The sequence below is a fragment of the Poecilia reticulata genome, linkage group LG4 (genome assembly GCF_000633615.1).
Source record: "Poecilia reticulata strain Guanapo linkage group LG4, Guppy_female_1.0+MT, whole genome shotgun sequence".
Taxonomy (NCBI): domain Eukaryota; kingdom Metazoa; phylum Chordata; class Actinopteri; order Cyprinodontiformes; family Poeciliidae; genus Poecilia; species Poecilia reticulata.
Genome location: NC_024334.1, coordinates 1,649,235 through 1,669,321, shown reverse-complemented (window position 1 = coordinate 1,669,321; position 20,087 = coordinate 1,649,235). Strand labels below are relative to the sequence as shown.

At 38.8% G+C, this 20,087-nt stretch overlaps 1 protein-coding gene across 1 annotated transcript in view; it reads left to right on the top strand.

The window, feature by feature from the left end:
• LOC103463084 (ephrin type-B receptor 1-like) overlaps positions 1-20,087 on the top strand; it is a 116,794-nt gene that overhangs the window by 43,658 nt on the left and 53,049 nt on the right. The window contains exons 3-7 of the mRNA XM_008406220.2: positions 3,132-3,196; positions 3,782-4,072; positions 5,233-5,451; positions 5,543-5,723; positions 14,177-14,332. Coding sequence (XP_008404442.1) covers positions 3,132-3,196; positions 3,782-4,072; positions 5,233-5,451; positions 5,543-5,723; positions 14,177-14,332 — 912 coding nt within the window. The remainder of the gene's footprint in view (positions 1-3,131; positions 3,197-3,781; positions 4,073-5,232; positions 5,452-5,542; positions 5,724-14,176; positions 14,333-20,087) is intronic.

The window sequence follows — 20,087 nt, the reverse complement described above, 5'->3', positions numbered from 1 at the left end:
TGCATTACAAAAGGTTGATGGAAATGATAAAATTGGAAATAATTTCCTCAATTTTATAAAAAAGTTTTCTCCCTTTTTAGTTAATGCACTAAAATGGAGTGGGAAAATATTTTCCAAATAAGCGCCGACATAGTGCGTCACAGTCGAAACCTCCAGGTCGTAGTGGATGACTCTGCTTTTCTGAAAAGTGTGGTTCATGCTAGTTTGTAACCTTGTTTATTACATCAATGTTTACCGTCAGCAACCTGGTGGACTTGATCCAAACAAGTTGATGGAAACGTGCAGAATTAGCTTTTTTTTTAGTGACATTTTAAAAGTTCACCAGAAAAACTTGGTGAACTTTTAAAATTATAAGTTTCCATCCATAATTACGATTGGAAACATAATTATTGGGTGAAAAACATTGGGGCATTTCATTGGTATCATTTGTTCTGCAGCGTGCTTTAATAAACCTGAGATCTTCACAGAGATCACAGCTGTATTTATACTGAGATTTATTAAATGGGTGACTTGTGGATTCAGTTGGTTGCACTAGATTTTATTTACAGTATCAGAGTAAAGGGGGCAAAACACAAAGAAAAATGAAAGCCATAAACCTGTTAGTTTCACTGTTACACTGGTTTATTTGAAAATCCCAATTAAATATCTTAATGTTTGTGATTCAATGTGACAAAATGTGAAAACGTTCAAGAGGTGTTTGGACTTGTACACTGTGTGTACATACACTGTGTGTATGAAAATATTTTGAAGGCTAAAAATGATCCAGCAGGCAAAAAAAGGACTTCCTGTGAAATTCTTTTAAAATTCTTTCTGAAAACTGGGTGCAAATTAGACGGTGACACCATTTTTGTAAGCTTCAGTAGAAGACTTTGACAGTAGACATTTGGGATGGAAACAACAACACAATTAAAACACAATCTGCAGAAAGAGTTGGAAAAAAAAACTAGGTTGCTTCATAAATTAGGTGAAGTTTCTGGCAAAAAAGACGAGCATCAAAGTAAAGGACAAGTGAAAGATGGAGAGGCAGAATATGGAGAAGTTGGGGACGGTGTGAGGAAGAGGGGAGCTGATAATGAGAGAAAAGGATGACTGCATGAAAGGCTGCAAGAGGAGAGCGTGTCAAGAATAAAGGCAGAGGGGGAGTTGTTTGCCTGAGGGCGCCTCATGGTGTGATGTCGTTGAATCTTCACACCATGTTTTATTACAAAGGGCTGTGTAAGGGTCTGGCTTATCAACTTGCCAGCTAACTTATGCTGGCTGGAACATCTCAGCATGGCTTCTTACGGCGTTGTGTCACTGGTAATTTTGCACACATTAGTTTAATTCAACCCCAAGAAACACAGAAGAGGAGTCAAAACGGCACCGTGGTTTGAACTTGAGGCCATAATAATGTGCATTAATGGAGCAGAAATATCGACACATTTAAGATATGTGACCAAAATTGAAGTGTGATTGTTGAGTATGTTGCAGATGAATGACACATTTTTACTGATGTCTAGCAGTAAGACTGCAAACATAAAGCAGTTGGAAAAAAAATGTCCAAAATGTCGTGATTTTTTTACTGGCAGTTTTCCAACTGGTCTGTACCTGGATTAATATGCAAATTACTGCTGATTATTGGTTTTGCTACAAAATATTATTAAGTTTTCTAGGTGACATTTAACCTTCCTGTGGTCTTAAGAGACGGGGGTATTTGGACCCCATGAGTTTTTTATTCTGCGCGCAGTGCAGTGGCTTGGCATTGACCCTGCATGTGCTTTTATGTTTTTGTGTGTGTGTGTTGTTTTGGGACATGACGGTCTGATGGGACAATGCTGTGGCTCAGGAGTTGATATGAAATCATTAGTGATTAACTCAGTGCTGCTACAGACATTGACTTATTTAACACTGTGGCCAAGAGGCTTTACTTGCATATGATTATTATTAGATCCTAATATAACGGACAATGTGACCATAAACTGTTTAGATGGCTGTAAATCTGTTATTCTTTATTTCCTTTGCATTATTCCATGACTGAATACTTGATACAAAATATGTCCTGGAAATGATTAAAAATATATTGGACTCAAAAGGCAATAAAAATATAGGCGACATTAATTAGATGCCGTCACAGTTATGTGCGATTTGGCTGGAATGCTTTAGGTAATTGTCCAGAAAATCGATACTTCTGAGTCACAAGAAAAGCAAGGCAGCGGCTGCACAATGCCAATCATTTTATTAGTTATAAGAATTATATTTGTGCTTTAATCTTTCTTCTTTAAACTAAATAATTGTTTCAGGGTGTGCTTTAGGGAGGGTTGAGTTTCTATCTTAGGTTAGAACAGCTTCAGGTTTCTAATTTGTCTCCACACATTTTCAAATTTCCTGGAGAAGAAGCAGCAGCAGCAGACTTTCTCCTCACAATCTCATTTGTTATCTAGGTCAGCAGTTGTCCCTGATCACAAAAAGAGTGAATATGAATAGACGCTATGTTAACGAATAAGCTCAAGATTTTTTAATGCTTTCTGCAAAACAGCTTTTTACATGAGTGGCTCAACAACAAAATATCAGTTCTGTCTTCAAGAGGACATTGAAACATCTTTTTTAATGTAGTAGTGCGTCTGAAAAATCATGGGCAAGCCCCGGTTGAGTGAGCAACGGGGCCATGCATTATTTTTACACAATATCTAGATTAGTTTGTTTGTTAATTTTCCTTTATTGCTGGGTGTGGCTGTTGCAAAGTGAGAAGACAGGTGGATGGATCGACAGACATTTTCAAATATCAAAATCAAATTCCATATTTTTCAGACTGGATGGAAGATCTGTTAAAAACAGTCAGTCTGCAGCCTGGATCAAATGGATTACGCTCGTCATTACTGGGCTACATTACTTCTACTTTTGTTCGTACTGTGTTACCCAAAGGCCTCTCCTAATTGTGGATTCTTATCTAATTTTCATCACAGTGCTAACAGAATAGAGGAAAGTGTATTGCAGACACTGTGCGAGGTGGGCTTTTATGAGTTTGAATGGCAGACACCACAAAGCGGAGCCGAATAATGAACAGACTATTAATTAAACCCATACCTGTCCTCTTTCTGCAGCGCATTCTTTTCACCTTTTTCTGCCTGTCTGTCTCCCTTTTTGTCTGACAGAGACAGTGATGGATACACGGACGGCGACAGCTGAGCTCGGCTGGATATCGTTCCCTGCCAATGGAGTAAGAACAATGTGGAAAAGCCGAGCTTGTATGTGTGCGTCAGTCCGTGTGTGTGCAGCCACCCACGGGGAAGCAGTTTGACTACACTTTACAGAGGTCCATTAACGAGTCAGTCAAAATTTTAATTACAGTGCCAAGGTGGCATCAATTAACCACTACTGATGCAGAAAGAAAATACATTCCAAAAGATCAGAACTGTACCGCAAATGAGTCTGTGATGGAACAGAATGAAATGAAGTAAAAAGTTTTTAGGTTTTTTTCTATGATTTTTAAAGTGATTTCTTGAAAATTCAGCCTGGCAACTAGCTGGTCACAATGGTCTGGGGTGTGAGTGTGTTTGAGGTGAGCAGCTCTAATTGTGATGAATGGATGTCCCTGTGCAGCAGAGAAGGTTAGAGCAGAGAAAAAGACAATGAAAAAAGGGAGGAAGAGGATGGGAGAAAATTGGGAAGGAGTGATAGAGAAAGTTTAATTTGTGTCTGGTTTTAGTAAACCCATTAATCATCTTGCTTTCTTACTGGCTCTTCCTCTGCTTCCTTCCCATCTTGCACGCCGTTGCCCCGTCTTCGCTCAAACATTGCCTAGTGGGAGGAGGTGAGCGGCTACGACGAAAACCTTAACACCATCAGGACTTACCAGGTGTGCAATGTATTTGAGCCGAGCCAAAACAACTGGCTGCTCACCACGTACATCGACCGGCGGAACGCACAACGCATCTACGTGGAGATCCGCTTCACAGTCCGGGATTGTGCTTCCATACCAAGTGTCCTGGGCTCCTGCAAAGAGACGTTCAATCTTTACTACCTGGAGACTGACAGGACTGTGTCAGAGAGCGTCAAAGGGGTGGAGTATTGGGCCAACGCCCCGTTTTTAAAGGTAACCTCAAACAATCTCAACCTTTTCAACATAAGAAATGTGAAAAGTAGGTTGTACCTTTCATTCAAATACACCAGGCAGGCACAACATGATGACCGAATCATGCTGTGGTCCCTCTAACTGGCAAAACCAGTCTGACCAGTCGAGGTGTGATCTCTGCTAGATCCCCAACAGTGTTGGCAGCACATTTTTTAAATCCTGTAAGGTGCTATTGAAATAGTTTATTCAGCACTTTCTACAAATGCTACATTGGATCGACATCCTAAGTATTTGGAGGTCAAGTGAATAGTTCAAACTTACATGCCCCACCAACCATCCGTAGACAATTTTTGCTTTATTGTAAAGTGTTTTTCTACTAAAGAAGCCACAACCTGAAGGGAATATCATTCCCTTGCAGCTATGTGCTGAAAACTGTGATGCTCTCCGTTTTCCAACATCTTTCTTTCACTACCAGCATTCATTTCCTCAGCTGTTTTAGCTACAGCAAATCATTGAACCATGAGTTGGTGTTTCCTCCAGACATAGATCAATGAAACTTGGCCTTGTTGCCAGCTCATCTCTGGGTCATTTATTATAATGTCTAATTTGAATAAAATAAAGCATCACGAGTAAGAAAATACTGTAAGAAAGTAAAGTTAAAACTATAAAACTATAAAAATTACATGCTATTAAAAAAACAAAACGGCAGAATAAAAAAACATCACTGTAGAAAACCTATTTAACCTTCCTGCAGTTTTAGTGCAAAGCTCAAGACGGGTGCGGCAGATGTCCCTGTCGGACAGCGGATAGGAGTGTCCCGCCAGACCGTCAGTTCTCAAAACTACACACACAAAAATCTTGTAAAAGCAACTCCACTGGACAGTGCACAGAGTAAAATGTTAAGACCACAGGAGGTTTTTAGCTGCATTTATTTATGTTTATTATGTCAGAATTGTCCATGACTGCACCTTGATGCACCCAAAATAGGTGCAATGATGAAAATATTACTAGTTTGTATCCACATCACCTATTAGTGTTTGATATCTTATGCCTGATTGGTGTGTATATATATACATAGATATATACACACCAATATATACCTTTGCAAACTCACCAATGCTCAGTCATCTCTTTAACCACCATATTGGATTTACTCCCAATTAACCATCTACTTCTTCCAGGTGGACACCATTGCAGCCGATGAGAGTTTCTCCCAGGTGGATTTTGGGGGTAGGCTGATGAAGGTGAACACTGAGGTTAGAGGTTTTGGGCCACTCTCCAAGGGCAGAGGCTTTCACTTGGCTTTCCAGGATCTGGGTGCTTGCATGTCCCTTTTGTCAGTTCGAGTATTCTACAAGAAATGTCCAAGAGCTGTACAGAACTTTGCTCTTTTCCCTGAGGTATGCAAAAGAATCCCCCGAAAAAGTATCTTTCCATTCCTGCTTGTTAAAGGGTGAGTTTGTTTGCTCAATCCTTTTGTTTTTCATCCAGACGCTGACAGGAGCAGAGTCCACATCCTTGGTCATCTCCCGAGGAAGCTGCATTTCAAACGCTGAGGAGGTAGACGTGCCTATAAAGCTCTACTGCAACGGAGATGGAGAGTGGATGGTCCCGATTGGCAGCTGCAGCTGTAAGGCAGGCTACGAACCAGAGAATTTCGACGTGTGTCGAGGTAAGTCTTTGACTTGGACAAAAAGGTTTTTCAGAAAATAATTCAAGTGTGTTCTGAAGTTGCTGGCCCAGTAAATGCTTGCATGCTGCACATGCAATTTAACAAGGCAGAGTGACAGCAAATCAATATTGTGCAAACACGTTTCCAATATTCTGTCATAGTAATGGCAGCAATCAGCATCTGAAAGCAGCAAGAGATGACAGATCATGCAAATGGGCTTTAACTACTCAAAGTATTGCTGTAATCATACATGTATCATCAACATTATTACCAAGCCTTTATTAATATCCTGACTTGGTTTACAAAATATTATTATAATGGCCTCATCAGGCTGCATGGTTATGTTGATTCTATTTAAAATGTGAATTTTTTTCACAGTTCAGTTGGACAAACCATTGCTTTTCGCCAGGCCCAGCTGAATGATTCCATGCACATATATTGTAGCTACACAATACCATGTATTTTTGCCTGGGGGGGGTGGGGGGGAGCCAGGGGGAAGCACGCAAAGCACCATATGTTCATATTTGCCGAGCCACCCTCGGATAAACGTGGCACAAAAATAACTCCTCTTCCCTCAGTGTTCCTGATATCGTCACCTCTTTTTCCTCCTTTTTATATCTGGCCTCCTTCCCCATTTCCTCTCAGAAATGGTACTCATCATTTCTTATTCTCCCCAGAGAGTCTCATCCATTTTTTCTATGAGTGTGTGTGTGTGTGTGTGTGTGTGTGTGTGTGCGTGTGTGTGTGTGTGTGTGTGTGTGTGTGTGTGTGTGTGTGTGTGTGTGTGTACATTGGGGGGAGGGAACTGCGTTGTATGTTCATGTGGTGAGATAAGTGAGAGCTCTTCATCCCATGTTAATTACTTTAGCGTATTTCTGCCAGATCAGTCTGCTGCAAATTAGAAGACGGACAGAAAGAAAGGAAGCAGACTGATGCACAGTTTCTAGTCTGCATCTTGTTAAATACTTTGACTGAAATGCTCGTCAGGGCGCTGATGTCAGTTTGCGTTTTGCATTGGGAACATTTCCCATCATGTGACATTTGAGTGTTTGAACGACGTAAACCAAATCATGAGTCGTGGGAATGATTGAACCTTTTACTGTGAATCTGATCCAAACACTGGAAAGCATCGAGTGTCAATTACACTGTAAAAGTCTTCAGTTTTGCTGTTAAGTAAGCCAGGAAGGTGTCTTAAAGTAATGTCTTGCTTCTTCTCCTTAAACAACAAAAAGTGCTTTTGTTGTTTCAAAAAATATTTTGATCAAAACCTTAAGTTTGGGAAAAGTGAAGGTACAATATTAGTTACTTTGTTTGATCATTTGGTTCAGTTAAAATAAGTTTATTTTAATGTGAATTCTTACACACAAGTTAGTGACGGGTGTAAAAATTGTGCACAAAAGACAAATTAGCAGTTTTTTTTTTAACTTAGTTGCATTTTCCGTTTCCACTCCTGCTTCCATGTTCAGGTTCCACATTCATGTTATGCTACATGTCTGTAATGATTGTTGTTGAATTTTTGTAAGTTTTGCTTTTATAAAATCCTCAAAATGCACAGTTTAAGCAGCTCTTTGCACTTTGGCTTTGCTTTGATCTCACCTTTCAAGACAGCAGGTTCAAAGGATAAAAAGGCTAATCTGTAAAACTCGCTGATAACAAAACCATATGACAGTGGACAAAACTAACAAATGAAAATGCAAACATAGAAATCATGCAATATAAAGAAAGATTATTGAAGTACATGTAACTCAAACTACTCTGTAGTGAGAAATATTTGCTGTATTGGATAAATGATGTCTGCAAGTATTCTTCCAAAAGTAAGAGAGCATATGTTTGTTTCAGCTACCAACCATGCTGTGTGTTGTTTTTTTTTTGTGTAAAATTAGGYTATCCAAATAAAAACTCCTGCCAAATGTAAGGCTTAATATCACTGATTCTGAGATGGGATTAGATTGCTTTATCAAATGAAATAACTCTTCTTTCAGTCGCTGAAGGATTTTAAAAAATGTGTTCACTATTAATTTAGTGTAAGATGACACTCAGAAGTTATTTTTCATTTAAACTGATTGTCTCTCATTTGAGTACTCAGACTAAAATCAGCCTCATCTGACATGTCTCTGATTTCTGACGCTGTGTCACATACACCTGCTTGATGCTCTTATCTCCGAAAAAGCGATTTACGGTGTCGAGGGACAGTGTTTGTCTTGTCTGTCTTCCCCAATCTGGCATCTTCTTGGTTGGCTTCCTTTGCCAATCAGCTGATAAAACCTTGGCAGGAAGCTGGACTCACTACTGGAACAGATGGTCATCTCTTTGTGAGGGTTTCAGCATGTCAAGGCACAGAGATGGTGTTTATTTTGCACCAAATCCGCGTATTGTGCAAACCATATGGCGCAACTGGCTCGTGATCAAAGTCATGTGTGTGCATATTCAAACGTGTGTTCATGAAAAGCAAAGCGGTGTGTGTCCATACATTTTTCAGAGTCATTTGCAAAACAAAATGCAGTTTAAGTATGCTATGTGCATAAATAGCTTGAAAAAGTTTGAGATAAACAGAAGAAATGCCTCTTTTAACCCTTCATCTCCATAAATCTCTCTTACTTCACTGTATTATCTCAAAACCTATGTTAACCAGATTGGTTCAGTGTATTGTCAGGTTTTTGGCCACTGTGGTCCAGATGATGGATGGATGGCCACTCAAACACTCAAAGCTCTTTGCACTAGAGCAGTGGTCCCCAAGCTACGGCCCGCCGCCACATTTGGTCCGGTCCCCTGAACAATACCAGAGAGCATTTAGATTTTTTTTCATATATTGTATTTTCCGGTTTATATGTGGATTTTTCTTCAGCCACCAGGGGGCTCTTTAGCAGGAAGTGTGTCCTGTAAACTGTGGGTGTTTTGTTTTGCATGGCGCATTGCTGCCATCTGTTGGACTTTTAGGGAACTGCTGGACTTTTATGTTATTTAATCAGTGCGGTTGGTAGCAGTAGAGCAGATGAACACACGTGTTTGTTATGAACGCCACATTCCAGGTTTCTCTCAATGAAATACACTGCTCAAAAAAATAAAGGGAACACTTAAACAACACAGTATAACTCCAAGTAAATCAAGCTTCTGTGAAATCAAACTGTCCACTTATAAGTGGACAGTTTGATTTCACAGAAGAAGAAGAAGAAGAAGAAGCCACTTCCTATAGGAAGCAACACTGATTGACAACGGGGACCCTGGTCGGGTCAATCAGTGTTGTATTTTTTTGAGCAGTATATATACTAGTCAGTCCCAGTGACCGTTTCACTAACGGTTGTGTAACACTTCTTCTGTTACAAACTGACTCCGGCCCCCATTAACTTTTCCCACCAGAGAAGGGAAAAGCTATGTGGCCCTCACAGGAAAAAGTTTGGGGACCCCTGTACTAGAGCCACGTTCTCCTGGAAACTTCCAAAAGTCTACACCCATTCATACACCAACACAAACACTGTTGATCATTATTTTGTGGTTAATATCTCTCTTTACAATAATTGTTTTGAACTGAGTGGTCATCTTTTAATCAGATAGTTATGAGATTGAGTCCAGTGTCCTGCAAGGCACTGAAGTTGCCAACCAATCTGCATATCCAACCACTTTGAGTTGTCAATATGACTGGAACTGCACTAGAAATTTAGACTATTTACTATCTAAACTTTACTGTAAATAAAAGTATAGTTAACTAGCGATTGATATGTATTGCTACATTTATAGGATTTTTAGCTACGGCTACATTTACAGACCCCCCTGGATGGATTAGTTGTAAGTAAAATGAATAATCCAACTTAGGTATTCTGATATTAAAAGATTACAGAATGTTATGCATTTTTGTTATTACAGAAAAAATTAACCTGCACTCACCTGCTTTTCACCTGGGGTTTCACTCGTTTGACGTGTGGCCACACTTGGATATGCATAGAGAGGTATGAAGAGGTAAATAATAAAGAGAGGGAACAATACTTGTTGCCATGGTGACGCAACCTCATGTGTTTGAACAAGGTTGGTTGAATAAATGACCTTGACGATCCAGATGCCTATCTGCCTTTTCAAAAGACAAATTGACGGTTTGCAGGAAACACAGAGAACATGAGGAAGACGGTGACCAAAATGTAACTTTTAGGCTAAAGTGTGACGGAAAACTAACACTGCATTTCACAATAAAACGGTTGATGAAATAAATACCATTAGCAGGTGGCAGTACTATGCCCTGGAGATGTTTTTTTTTCGTAAGCATGGGGAGGAAAGCTGGTCTGTACTTCAAGAAAACCAGACTGTGAAACCGGAAAGTTGTAGTTTATATGTTAATGGATCGATCAAATTTCAACCCGAGTCTAATCTGTGACTTAAAAACGGAGGATCATAGATGTCCTTCGTCCGATCTGAGTAAGCACACACTATTTTTCAAAGGAGACAGGACTGAAAATGCTGTGTCTAGATGTGCAGAGAGTAGGGAGACCTGCAGCTGTGATCTCAGGAAAAAGGTGGTTGTGTAATATAATAAGCGCCAAGCAAGAAGAAAATTGCAGTTGCTTTTGTTTTATCAAAGAGCAGAAGAAAACGACAAACAAACAAAGGATTTAAAAAGTAAGTTTTACTTAAAAAGTGCAACTTTTTATTGGTTTTACCATAATGTCCCACATTGCTTATGGAATATGTGTGTTTAATCTGAAGGAATGGAAAATAAATATCAGCTGCACTGAAACAGATATTATCTTGGAAATTAAACATTTCATTTGAAACTGTCTGTATTAGCAAAACAGCTTAGTAAGGAGAAAAAAATTGGTAATGTTTTTGTCCATGTTTCTCAGCTCTAAGCTAAATATGTCTCACTCCTTTCACTTGACAGTTATGCTTCTTATTGCACACGATTCTAGTGAAATGACTTGTAATTTGTGGCTGTGATGCAGAGAAAATGTGAAAGGTTTCCAGCAATATGAATATAAGACAGTGGATTATTTAAATGGCAGCATTGTTGTAGTTTCATAAAGCTCTGTGACTGAGTGCAACATAATACAGTGTAAAATCAGACCTTTGGGAATATGCTCCTCCCGTAAAAATCAACTAAAAACAAAAGCATCAGCTTGTTGTTTCGTTCACGCTATGATGACATTGGGAGCAACAAATGGAAACATTGATGATTGAGTTTCTTTTCACACTTATTCTGTTTTCCTTGTTTGGTTTTTTTATTGCAATTTCTGTCCTGACTCTTGCTTTCTCGGGACAGACTGCTTCCTTTGTACATTATCCCCGTGTCTAAAACCATGCCATGGTTGACAGGAAGAGAAATGTATCTAGTTAAAGACCAAATTCAAAGTTGGAAGATCGAATCCTCTTTGTAAGTAACCATGTTGTAGTTTCACAGCAGCATGGTAGGGAGGTTTCAACTGAATGGAACCGTATTTTTACCAGACCATCTGAAGAAGTGGGATTATGTTTGCATTAAGAGCATTTTTGTTGGGGAATGTGTGAGCTTTGACTCTGGTTGCAGTAGTTCAGTGGTTTCCAAACATTTTCTGCCCCCCCCTATGGATTACAAATGGCTGTCTGGTTGAACGACGTGTGGGAGGGAGTGGGAGGGGGAAGAGAGGATTTTTAGAGACTCCCTGGGGGAGGGTCGACTTTTTTGGGGCAAAATGAATGTACGTAGCTGAACATAGACAACAACATCGGTAGCCTACAGGCTACTTGTTAACAAGCTTAAGGTGCTGTATTGCTATTAGCTAGTCATCTTTTAGCTAACATTACCTGCATCCACCAACTTTACTCAACTCAGTCGGTTGGTTTGGGGGGGAAACTGTGAGAAGTTTTTTTGCAGGTTTGCTGCCATGATTCTAACAAACACCTGCGTAGCTCCGCACAGCAGCAGCAGGTCTCCTTCACTGCCGCACAGGTGTAAACCCAGACCGAGCGTCGTAGCGCTCATGTTGCGTTTAAAGGCGACTCGGAAAAACAGGTTACCACATGTTAACAACGGATGAAACAATTTTAACTGCTGATAAAAGTGACAGAGGAGACAGATATGGGAAGTGTGGAAGCCCCTACTGTATCAAATTGACATAGGAATAACAGAGAGTTGGTAAAAACCCAGCGCCTACAGCATTCATGTTTTTTTTTTTTTCATCCAGACGGCGACCCCCCCAGGGGGCCCGCCCCACTGTTTGGGAACCTCTGCAGTAGTTGATGCACATATTTAATGAACTTTGCGTTCCTAAAATGGACACCACTGCTTCACATAATCTTATTTCTGCTCCATGTGGTAGAGATAATCACAAAGTTCCTCTGTTATTTTTTTATGCTGTACCACTTTTAAAGGGCTGCAGGGACTTATTAACTGGTAGCTTCTGTTTAAAGCCAATCATTCAGGTGTTTCCCGTAATTTATTTTAAACTCATTAATATTCCCATTATAATTTTCTGTGTGTCATGGTTTGTCTCATTCCTACTTGACTACAGGGTCTATAATCAAACATGTGCCCGAGTAAGAAGCTAATGTTCTTGGTCTCTGAGTAAATCAGCAATTCCTCCCAATAGATCGAAACACGACGCATTTGTGTAGAACTGGAACGGAAAATGAAATGGAGGAAAACTTAATATTTGTACCTGAATTCCCTTAACAGCAATGCATATATTTAGTTGTATTGAGAACAGGTGTGTGCCCAACTTTTTACGCAGTCACAAGAGGTTATTATTTATAATTGGATAAATGCCTTTGATGCTTGCGATGCTTTTGCTGCATGCAGACAGACAGCATTGTGTTGCTAGCAGCTAAATGATGCAGCACTTTCAGACTATGCTGACCCATGCCCTGAACTCGGCAGCAAATGTAGCCCATTTGGTGTTCTGTCTGTGACTGCAATGAGTGTGGAGTGTTTTCTGTCCCTTTATGCTACAACTCCAGCAACTAGCATCCTTTTGAAAGCTTATAGAGATTCCAGCCTGCTATTGTGCCTCAAATAAATAAAGTCTGGTTGCACAAAGCTCCTTTGGCATTACTGTAGCTTTTTGTGGGTGGATTGCAAAGTGTTGAAATTTAAAAAATGAACTAATTAAGTTATTTTAATAAAATAGAAAGTGGGTTATAGAATTGGTCGTGGTTTAGAAAAGATAAGTTGTGCTGGATTTTCTTGTCCAGCTGACGACACAAAAATGATGCTGGAGATGAACAAATGTTTGATTTATCTAAAGTGTGAATTTATTTTATTGATTTTTTTTTTTCATTTATAGACTGGTTACAACAGTGCTGTAGCCTGATCAATGTTTAACAGATTTTGGATATGGTTGGTTAAAAAAACCTGAGAATTTTCAGAAATTTTGAAAATATATGGCAAGAAGGATGGGATGAAAGACGTATTAAGTTTGTTGCTCTCCTCCCAATATTAAGATCCCTACTCGCTATTTTGTAAAAGGTTTAGAAATTTTACATATACTAGTGTAATTTTAATGTTTTCCCATTTTTTACGTTTAGTTTGAACTTTCTATTATCTGTCCTGGCTCAGAATTATCTGTAGAGAATCAAATATGCAAATACACAACTACTGATAATTGGATAAAGGGGACATGTTGTGCAAAATTCTCATTTTGCACATTTTTGTACTTCCTTTTGTGTTTCTACTGCTTCTAAAAACAGCCCAAGCACTTAAAAAAATAAAACAAAACAAATAAAAAAAAAACAAAAGTCCAGCTGTGTTTTGGCAATAAGTTAATGTTTTTTTAGTGTCTGAATAATGAGTCATTTCAAAAACCTCTGGAAAGTGATGTAGCAAATCAGCAGGCACTGCCCCGTTACTTGGCAACCCCATCAAATCCCAGCCTGTTACCTAGCAACCCAAGCTGAGCTCCAGCACGTTTGGTCAGCTAGTTTTACTGCTGTATGCGCTGCACAATGGCTGCTGGAAAAGACAAGCGTGTTCTCGTTGACTTGCTGTTCAGAAACCACTTGCTGCATTCTTGTTGGTTGTGCAGGAGGCTCTACTTCTGCTTTTCAAAGATGTACAGTTTCATGGTTGCGTATGACTGTAAACGTTGATTTTGGGGTGAGGGGGCAACAGCAGCTTATTTGAATTTAAAGTGTTAAGTGTCCCTAAAGCAGCTAATTTTGGAAGGAGTTCAAAATGGCAAAACTGACCAAACAAAAATATCATTATAAATGTCTTGTTAAAAAGGGTAATGAACATGTTTTGTATAGCCCAAAGATCTATTCTAACCTGATCAAGGAAGCATAATATCTCACCTTAAAGTGTTGCACAATACATTTCGTCACCATAACTACATTTCGTACATGTCTACATGCTTTCCTGTCTAATTTCAGATACACACAATAACTCGATGCAAAACGTCAAGACAAATGTGACATAAACCCCACCGATAAAATGAGCTTTTCGTCATCAGAGTTCAGCGGTCCAAGTTAAGTTTTGCTTTGTAATCTCTTCACAGCTTGTCCTCAGGGCACCTTTAAGTCGTCCCAGGGGGCAGGATTATGTCAGCAGTGTCCGCTCAACAGTCGCTCCACCATCGAAGCTGCCACCCTCTGTGGTTGTCGGAATGGATATTACCGTGGAGACATGGACAAACCGGAGGACATGTGTACCAGTGAGTCAACACGTATAATTACACTCTCAGTGCACCTTTCAATAAGGTGTCAAAATGACTGGTCCAGGCGGTAGGTGACATATTACAGCGTATCACAAACTGACAACACCGGCAGTCGAATATTTCATAATTAAATGAAAATCCAGCATCCACCTTGATTTATAATTCTGCCTGTAAATTTATGCACCTCAGACGGAGAGCCGAAACACACACACACGCACACACACACACTCTTGTTAAGGGATTTTGGGAGTAGTAAGTAATAATGTTGCCACACAGCTCAGGCTCTCCATTCCAGTTGAGTATGTGTTTATTGTGTTGAAGAGTCTGTGCTGCAATGCAAGACGAAGCTGTGAGTTTGAGTAACGCAGCCTCTCGGCTCCTCAGAGATATAGTGTAAGTAGGTTAAAACATGAATCATTTTGGACTCGTACTCTGAAACGGAGTGTGTACTGTGTGTGCAGCTGTACGAAGTATGTAATCACTCATGGGTTTTTGTGCTGTTCCCGGTGACCTGAATACATCTTCATATTTTGAGGGATTAAAAACAGCTCTGGTTCAGTCATATTTAGGATCTATTGTGTTTTTAAAGATTTACAGACCTCAGAAAATACAAACAAAGCCTTCAATGGTATTATTTATGTCACTGTCCACAATGAATTTGGTATAAACTGGTGTTTGTGTAAATCATTAAATGTGTGATTTGCACATTTTTGGAGCTGTTTTCGGCCAGTTTATGCGGCACGCGTTGCTGGTACCTCATTTTTCCGTCAGAGCTGCTTTTTTCTTTGTGTCCTAGATTCAACAAGGTGTCTCAAGCATTCCTCAGACAATTTTAATGTATTAATATATTAACACGACAGCCTTGTGATCTTCCTGGAGATTTGTTCGCTGCACATTTTTAACATAAATCTCCCATTTCATCACATCACAAATGATCTCAATTGGATTGAGATCTGGTGTCTGTGGCGTTCATTGGTCAGCAGGTATATTGTGGCGTTTAAATAACTGAGTTGGTATTTATTGGCTGAAAGTGTGCCAAACTGTTTTACCACCACAAACAAAACAGGATAGATCTGTGTTTTCTAATCCTCTTCTGAACAAACGATGTTTTTCCAATCTAGCATTTAGGATTTTGGTGAGTTTTTATCAGTTGTATCAGTTTTTAAACAACAAGGAAATGATTGAAACACCAAAACTCAAATCCTTGTTGTTTGTCTTTTCCCCTTGGCTTATAGAGTCACCCCATCTCTGTTCCTAACTGGAATCCAATGTCGTTCTCCAAACTTTATCAATATTCCGCTAATGTCGAAAAAACACAATTTTGCAATTGCGGTGTTTCCATTAAATAAAAAATAAGTCATTGAAAAACATGCCGCACCATGTTCCTCCAACTACTTCCTGTTTTCTTCTTCTTCTTCTTCTTCTTCATGGCAGACCAAAATAGAAAAATACACCAGTACATAAAACACCATGAACACCAGTAGCATCTCTTTTTAACTATTAAAAACTACATTTTTAACATTTTATGAATAATGCGATTCCAGTTTTCAGGTCAATTCCCAATGCACTTATTTTTTTTAATGTTTGATTAATTTGAAATATTTAAAAATTGGATGCAAAGAAGTTAGTTTTTACTTGTTCAATGTAATTACAAATTTTAAGTTTTGATATTGGCTGCACAGTTGTGCAGTTGGTAGCATCAGAGGTCTTTCCATTACAAATGTGCGCAAAACTTTGTTGATATTCCGCTTACGTTGAAAAAACACAATTTTGCAATTACGGTGTTTTCATTAAATAAGAAACACAATTAAAATCACATGTGAATAAGTTTGACGTATGATTAAAAAAACCATACATCACCATTATCCTCCAACTACTTCCTGTTGTTGTCTTTGTGGTTTGCGCCAGCAGCAACGTCTGGTTTTTAGTCATGTGACTTGTGTGATGCAAAAAAAGTGTCTCTATTTCAGTTTATTCAAAATAAAATTTAATATGGCCAATAAAACGCCTCATCCTAGCTAGTTCTAGCTAAAATGTCCCTAGCTTTTTAGCTAGTTTTATACTAAAACTAGCTAAAAAGTTTTAGCATAAAAACTTTTTAGCTAGTTTTTATGCTTCCAGTATAAAAACTGGAAGCATAAAAACTTCCAGTGAGGTTTCCAGTAAGCTTATTCATTTTTGAAGTGTCAAATTGCTCCATGGGAACACAGCTATTCCTCTTTTCTGGATTCTTCTGTCCGTTCCTCTGATATTTACTGTTATTTCATTATTAAAGAAACTCTATTCCTTAATAGAGTTGACTCTTTTATAGAGTTGTTTGTTGTAAATTGCTGTTTTTTTGTTGTTTTTACAGCAGTGGTGCTTTATAAAGGCAAACATTTCTCACTTCAATACCACTAAAACAGATTGTAGATGGATTCTCAAAATGTTCTGTAGCTGGGTCAGGGTTTTATTACAGCAGAAACGGTACAGAAAAAGCCTAACCTCAACACTTGTAGCACTCTTAAAATGATGACGATGGAGAGAAAAAAAATCTAATTTGCCAGTGAGAGCGTGTCAGATGTCAAGCCTCTCATCCTGCGTAGCTCTCTGAATTACTTGCACGCTTTCTATTCAGGGGCAAAAACAAATCAGGTTACAGTTAGAAATAAAAAAATCAAGAGGGCAAACTACAAAAAACAGTGGGATTAAACTTAGAAACGGAGGAGGGATTCAGAGTCTGATATGAATCAGGTCACCGGAGTGGAAGAGTGATGGCACAGTTTGTAGGTTGTTGTCTGACAAAACAAATATTCCAGTGGTAACATGCCTCACCGGCTGCGGAGGTGGTTGGGTGCATCGTCTCTCAGCAGGTAAGTGGATATAATTTAAATTCTACAGCCTGAGCAAAAAAGAAAAAGAAAACGGATGACGCGTCGGTCTTCTACGAGTGTCCGTTGTTTCAGCAGTGTGGCTAGATGCTGTGTTTTTGTGGCAACTTTAAATGTTTTCAGTGATTATTAAATGAAGATATATTTATGCAGAAAAAGGTGAACTCACCATGTGGCTTAAATATGTCGTCACCTTCCTAAAATAATGACCTAACAATGCCTAAGAACCTTTTGTAAAAAAAAATGAGGTGGTGATATTTTTTTTGCAAAAATTGATGTGAAAATATGCATAACTGTAAATACACTGTATGCACTGCTTAGATGTTTTAACCCTTCGCTGTTTGTACTTTGATTTTGCTGCACATCTGTCCCTGGGTGTCTAAGAATTACATACAGAGACGCATTCTTCAGGGTCGTCTCGTCTTATGACGCTCTGGTTTAGCATACGCCACGGCCGAACATCCATTTCATCTTGAGCGCTCTTGTTTCATCTGTGTCACACTCGGTGTGATGCGTTTGGACTGTCAGCGGGACGTGAGCCCCTCAAGGCTTAACCTTGTGAAAACTGCTTGAGCTTTGAAGACGTACTTTGACACTGAGGGAAAACTGAGACTGACAGACTGGTAAAGGACAATGAACGTTTTATTAATGTTAAAGAAAGTGTTGGCTTAAGTCCAAGAGTTGCAAGAATTAGCTGATCTTCATGGGTCGGTGATGACTAAAAAGTATTTTTAGTGGTCACAGTGAAGAAAAATGATCAATAATCACGTCATTTAAGATATTATTTAGTTTGGACAGCAAGTATGGACTGGAAAATTACATGAGTAATAACGTTTTTTTTTGTTTTTGTTTGTATTTTACATCATAAAAAAGTAATCTTCAATTATTAGGCTGGTTAATTAAAGGTCCAGAACAACTAGTAATGAACAAATTCATTTTTTTCCAGCACAATAAGACTCTATCTGATTGTTTGTGACCCCAAGCCAAACTAATTTTGACAGAAAAGCATAAGTCTAATTACAAATTAGGACATTTTATCTTAAACTTGATTAACTTAATTACTATTCATGCCTCTAAAAGCAAATTGCCTTTGGTTGCTTACATGGAAAAAAACAAAAACAAATCAAATGCTGCAAACATTTTGTGATTGTGTACTAATCTGTGTTCCAGCTTGTTGATTATTTTGATCATTTTGTGGTTCCAATTAATGACAAAACTGTTGGTCTCCTGCTTCACAAATTAAGCGTTTTGCACCAAAGGTTATGATAATTAATGACTGTAGTGTCTGGTACCAAACGAATACAGTTTGTTTTTAATTTGTATAACAAGCTGTTTGACTAGTCATTGCTTCCTGAAGTTATACAGCATAATAAAATCTAATTACTTGCACAAATGTAAACAATTCTTTATTTATTACCAAGTAGTAAAACATATTCATACTTTTTTCTCTTGATCAAAGCCCAAGGAAACCATCCGTATCCTGATGTGTTGAAAAGATGTTTTGATTATTTTGTATCTTTTTAGAATTCAATTTTGACATTTTTGTTTCATGCTTTAAATGTCTTTTGGTGCAGCACAGTATTGTGACGTTATGTAATAGTCATTATATTGCTGTGCGTAATATTAACCTTGCAAAAGACTTTTGCGTGCTGGTTAGATATTCAGCCTGTTAAGTGGAGATCCTGCAGTAAATTTCCACCCATGACAGAGCAAAGTGTCGAAGATGCTAAAGGTCAGCGACTGTTGAAAACCTGGAAGAGTGAGAAAAATATGGATTTGTTGTTTTGCTGTCCCAGTAACCTTGACATCTCAGGGTTTTCCATCATGCAGCCCAACTTCTCTGCATTATGCCTGTATTTGTGCTATGATAAAAGTCTAAATTACCGTCTAGGCTGTGCAGATTCTGGCTTTTGGTGACCTGTCCTTGTCCTCTTCGGTTCTAAACAAGAGCGTGTTTGTACAAAAAAAAAAGAACCATGTTGCTGAATTGCTTGACCCCGATTCCCGTTTCCTCTGTTTGATGCTCAGTCCCCGATGGCTCAGAACACAAAAGTCTACTCTTCCTTCAGACAAGACAGAACAAGGCTTCAGTTTTCCCCAAGAGGAGATTTAAAGTGGCAATTCAGTGGGCACAATTCTTTTGCACGATTTGACAGCAAATTTACCGTTTGGCTATGTTCGCTTTTGATTAAAGATGAACTGTTGAGGGTTTAAATGTTTGACCTGCCATTTGGGATTTAAGGCAATTCCTTATATATATTCTTTTATTTATACATGTCGGATATATATTTATTCTTTTATTTATATATGAATCTTTTATTGTTGTGTGTGTGTGTATATATATAAGTGACGTGCGGTCAGGGGAGGCAGGTGAGGCAGAGCCTCACCTTTTATCATGGAAAATAAATAAATAAAATCATTTATATTGCTATTTTCACCCTGTGGTTTGTACTATAAAGAATCTATTTTTCACTTAGCTTAACCAATTCTGATTCGTTTTATCTTAAAAATCGCTGTATTGTCGCATTTTCCCATTCAAAACCTCAGGAGCGAAGCGGGTGAGGCAGCAGCAGCTGAGCCTCACCTGCGATTGCGCAACGGCTGCCATTCTATGGGAGCATGTTCGCCCTGTCTGTACAGGGCGAACATGCTCCTGGAGCCATATATTAAATGGTTAAAAACATTTAATATATGGTCTTATTTTCCATAATTTAGCTTATGTATATAATGTACAGTGTTTTTTGTCACTAACTGTGTGTGTATCGTGTTTTGTGTGCGAAGGAGCGATAAGAAACGGCAGAGAACAGACTCGAGGTGAGGCAGGCAGTTCTCTTGCCTCAYCGCTGGGGGCGCTCATGATCCCAGATATTGTGACTGCACAA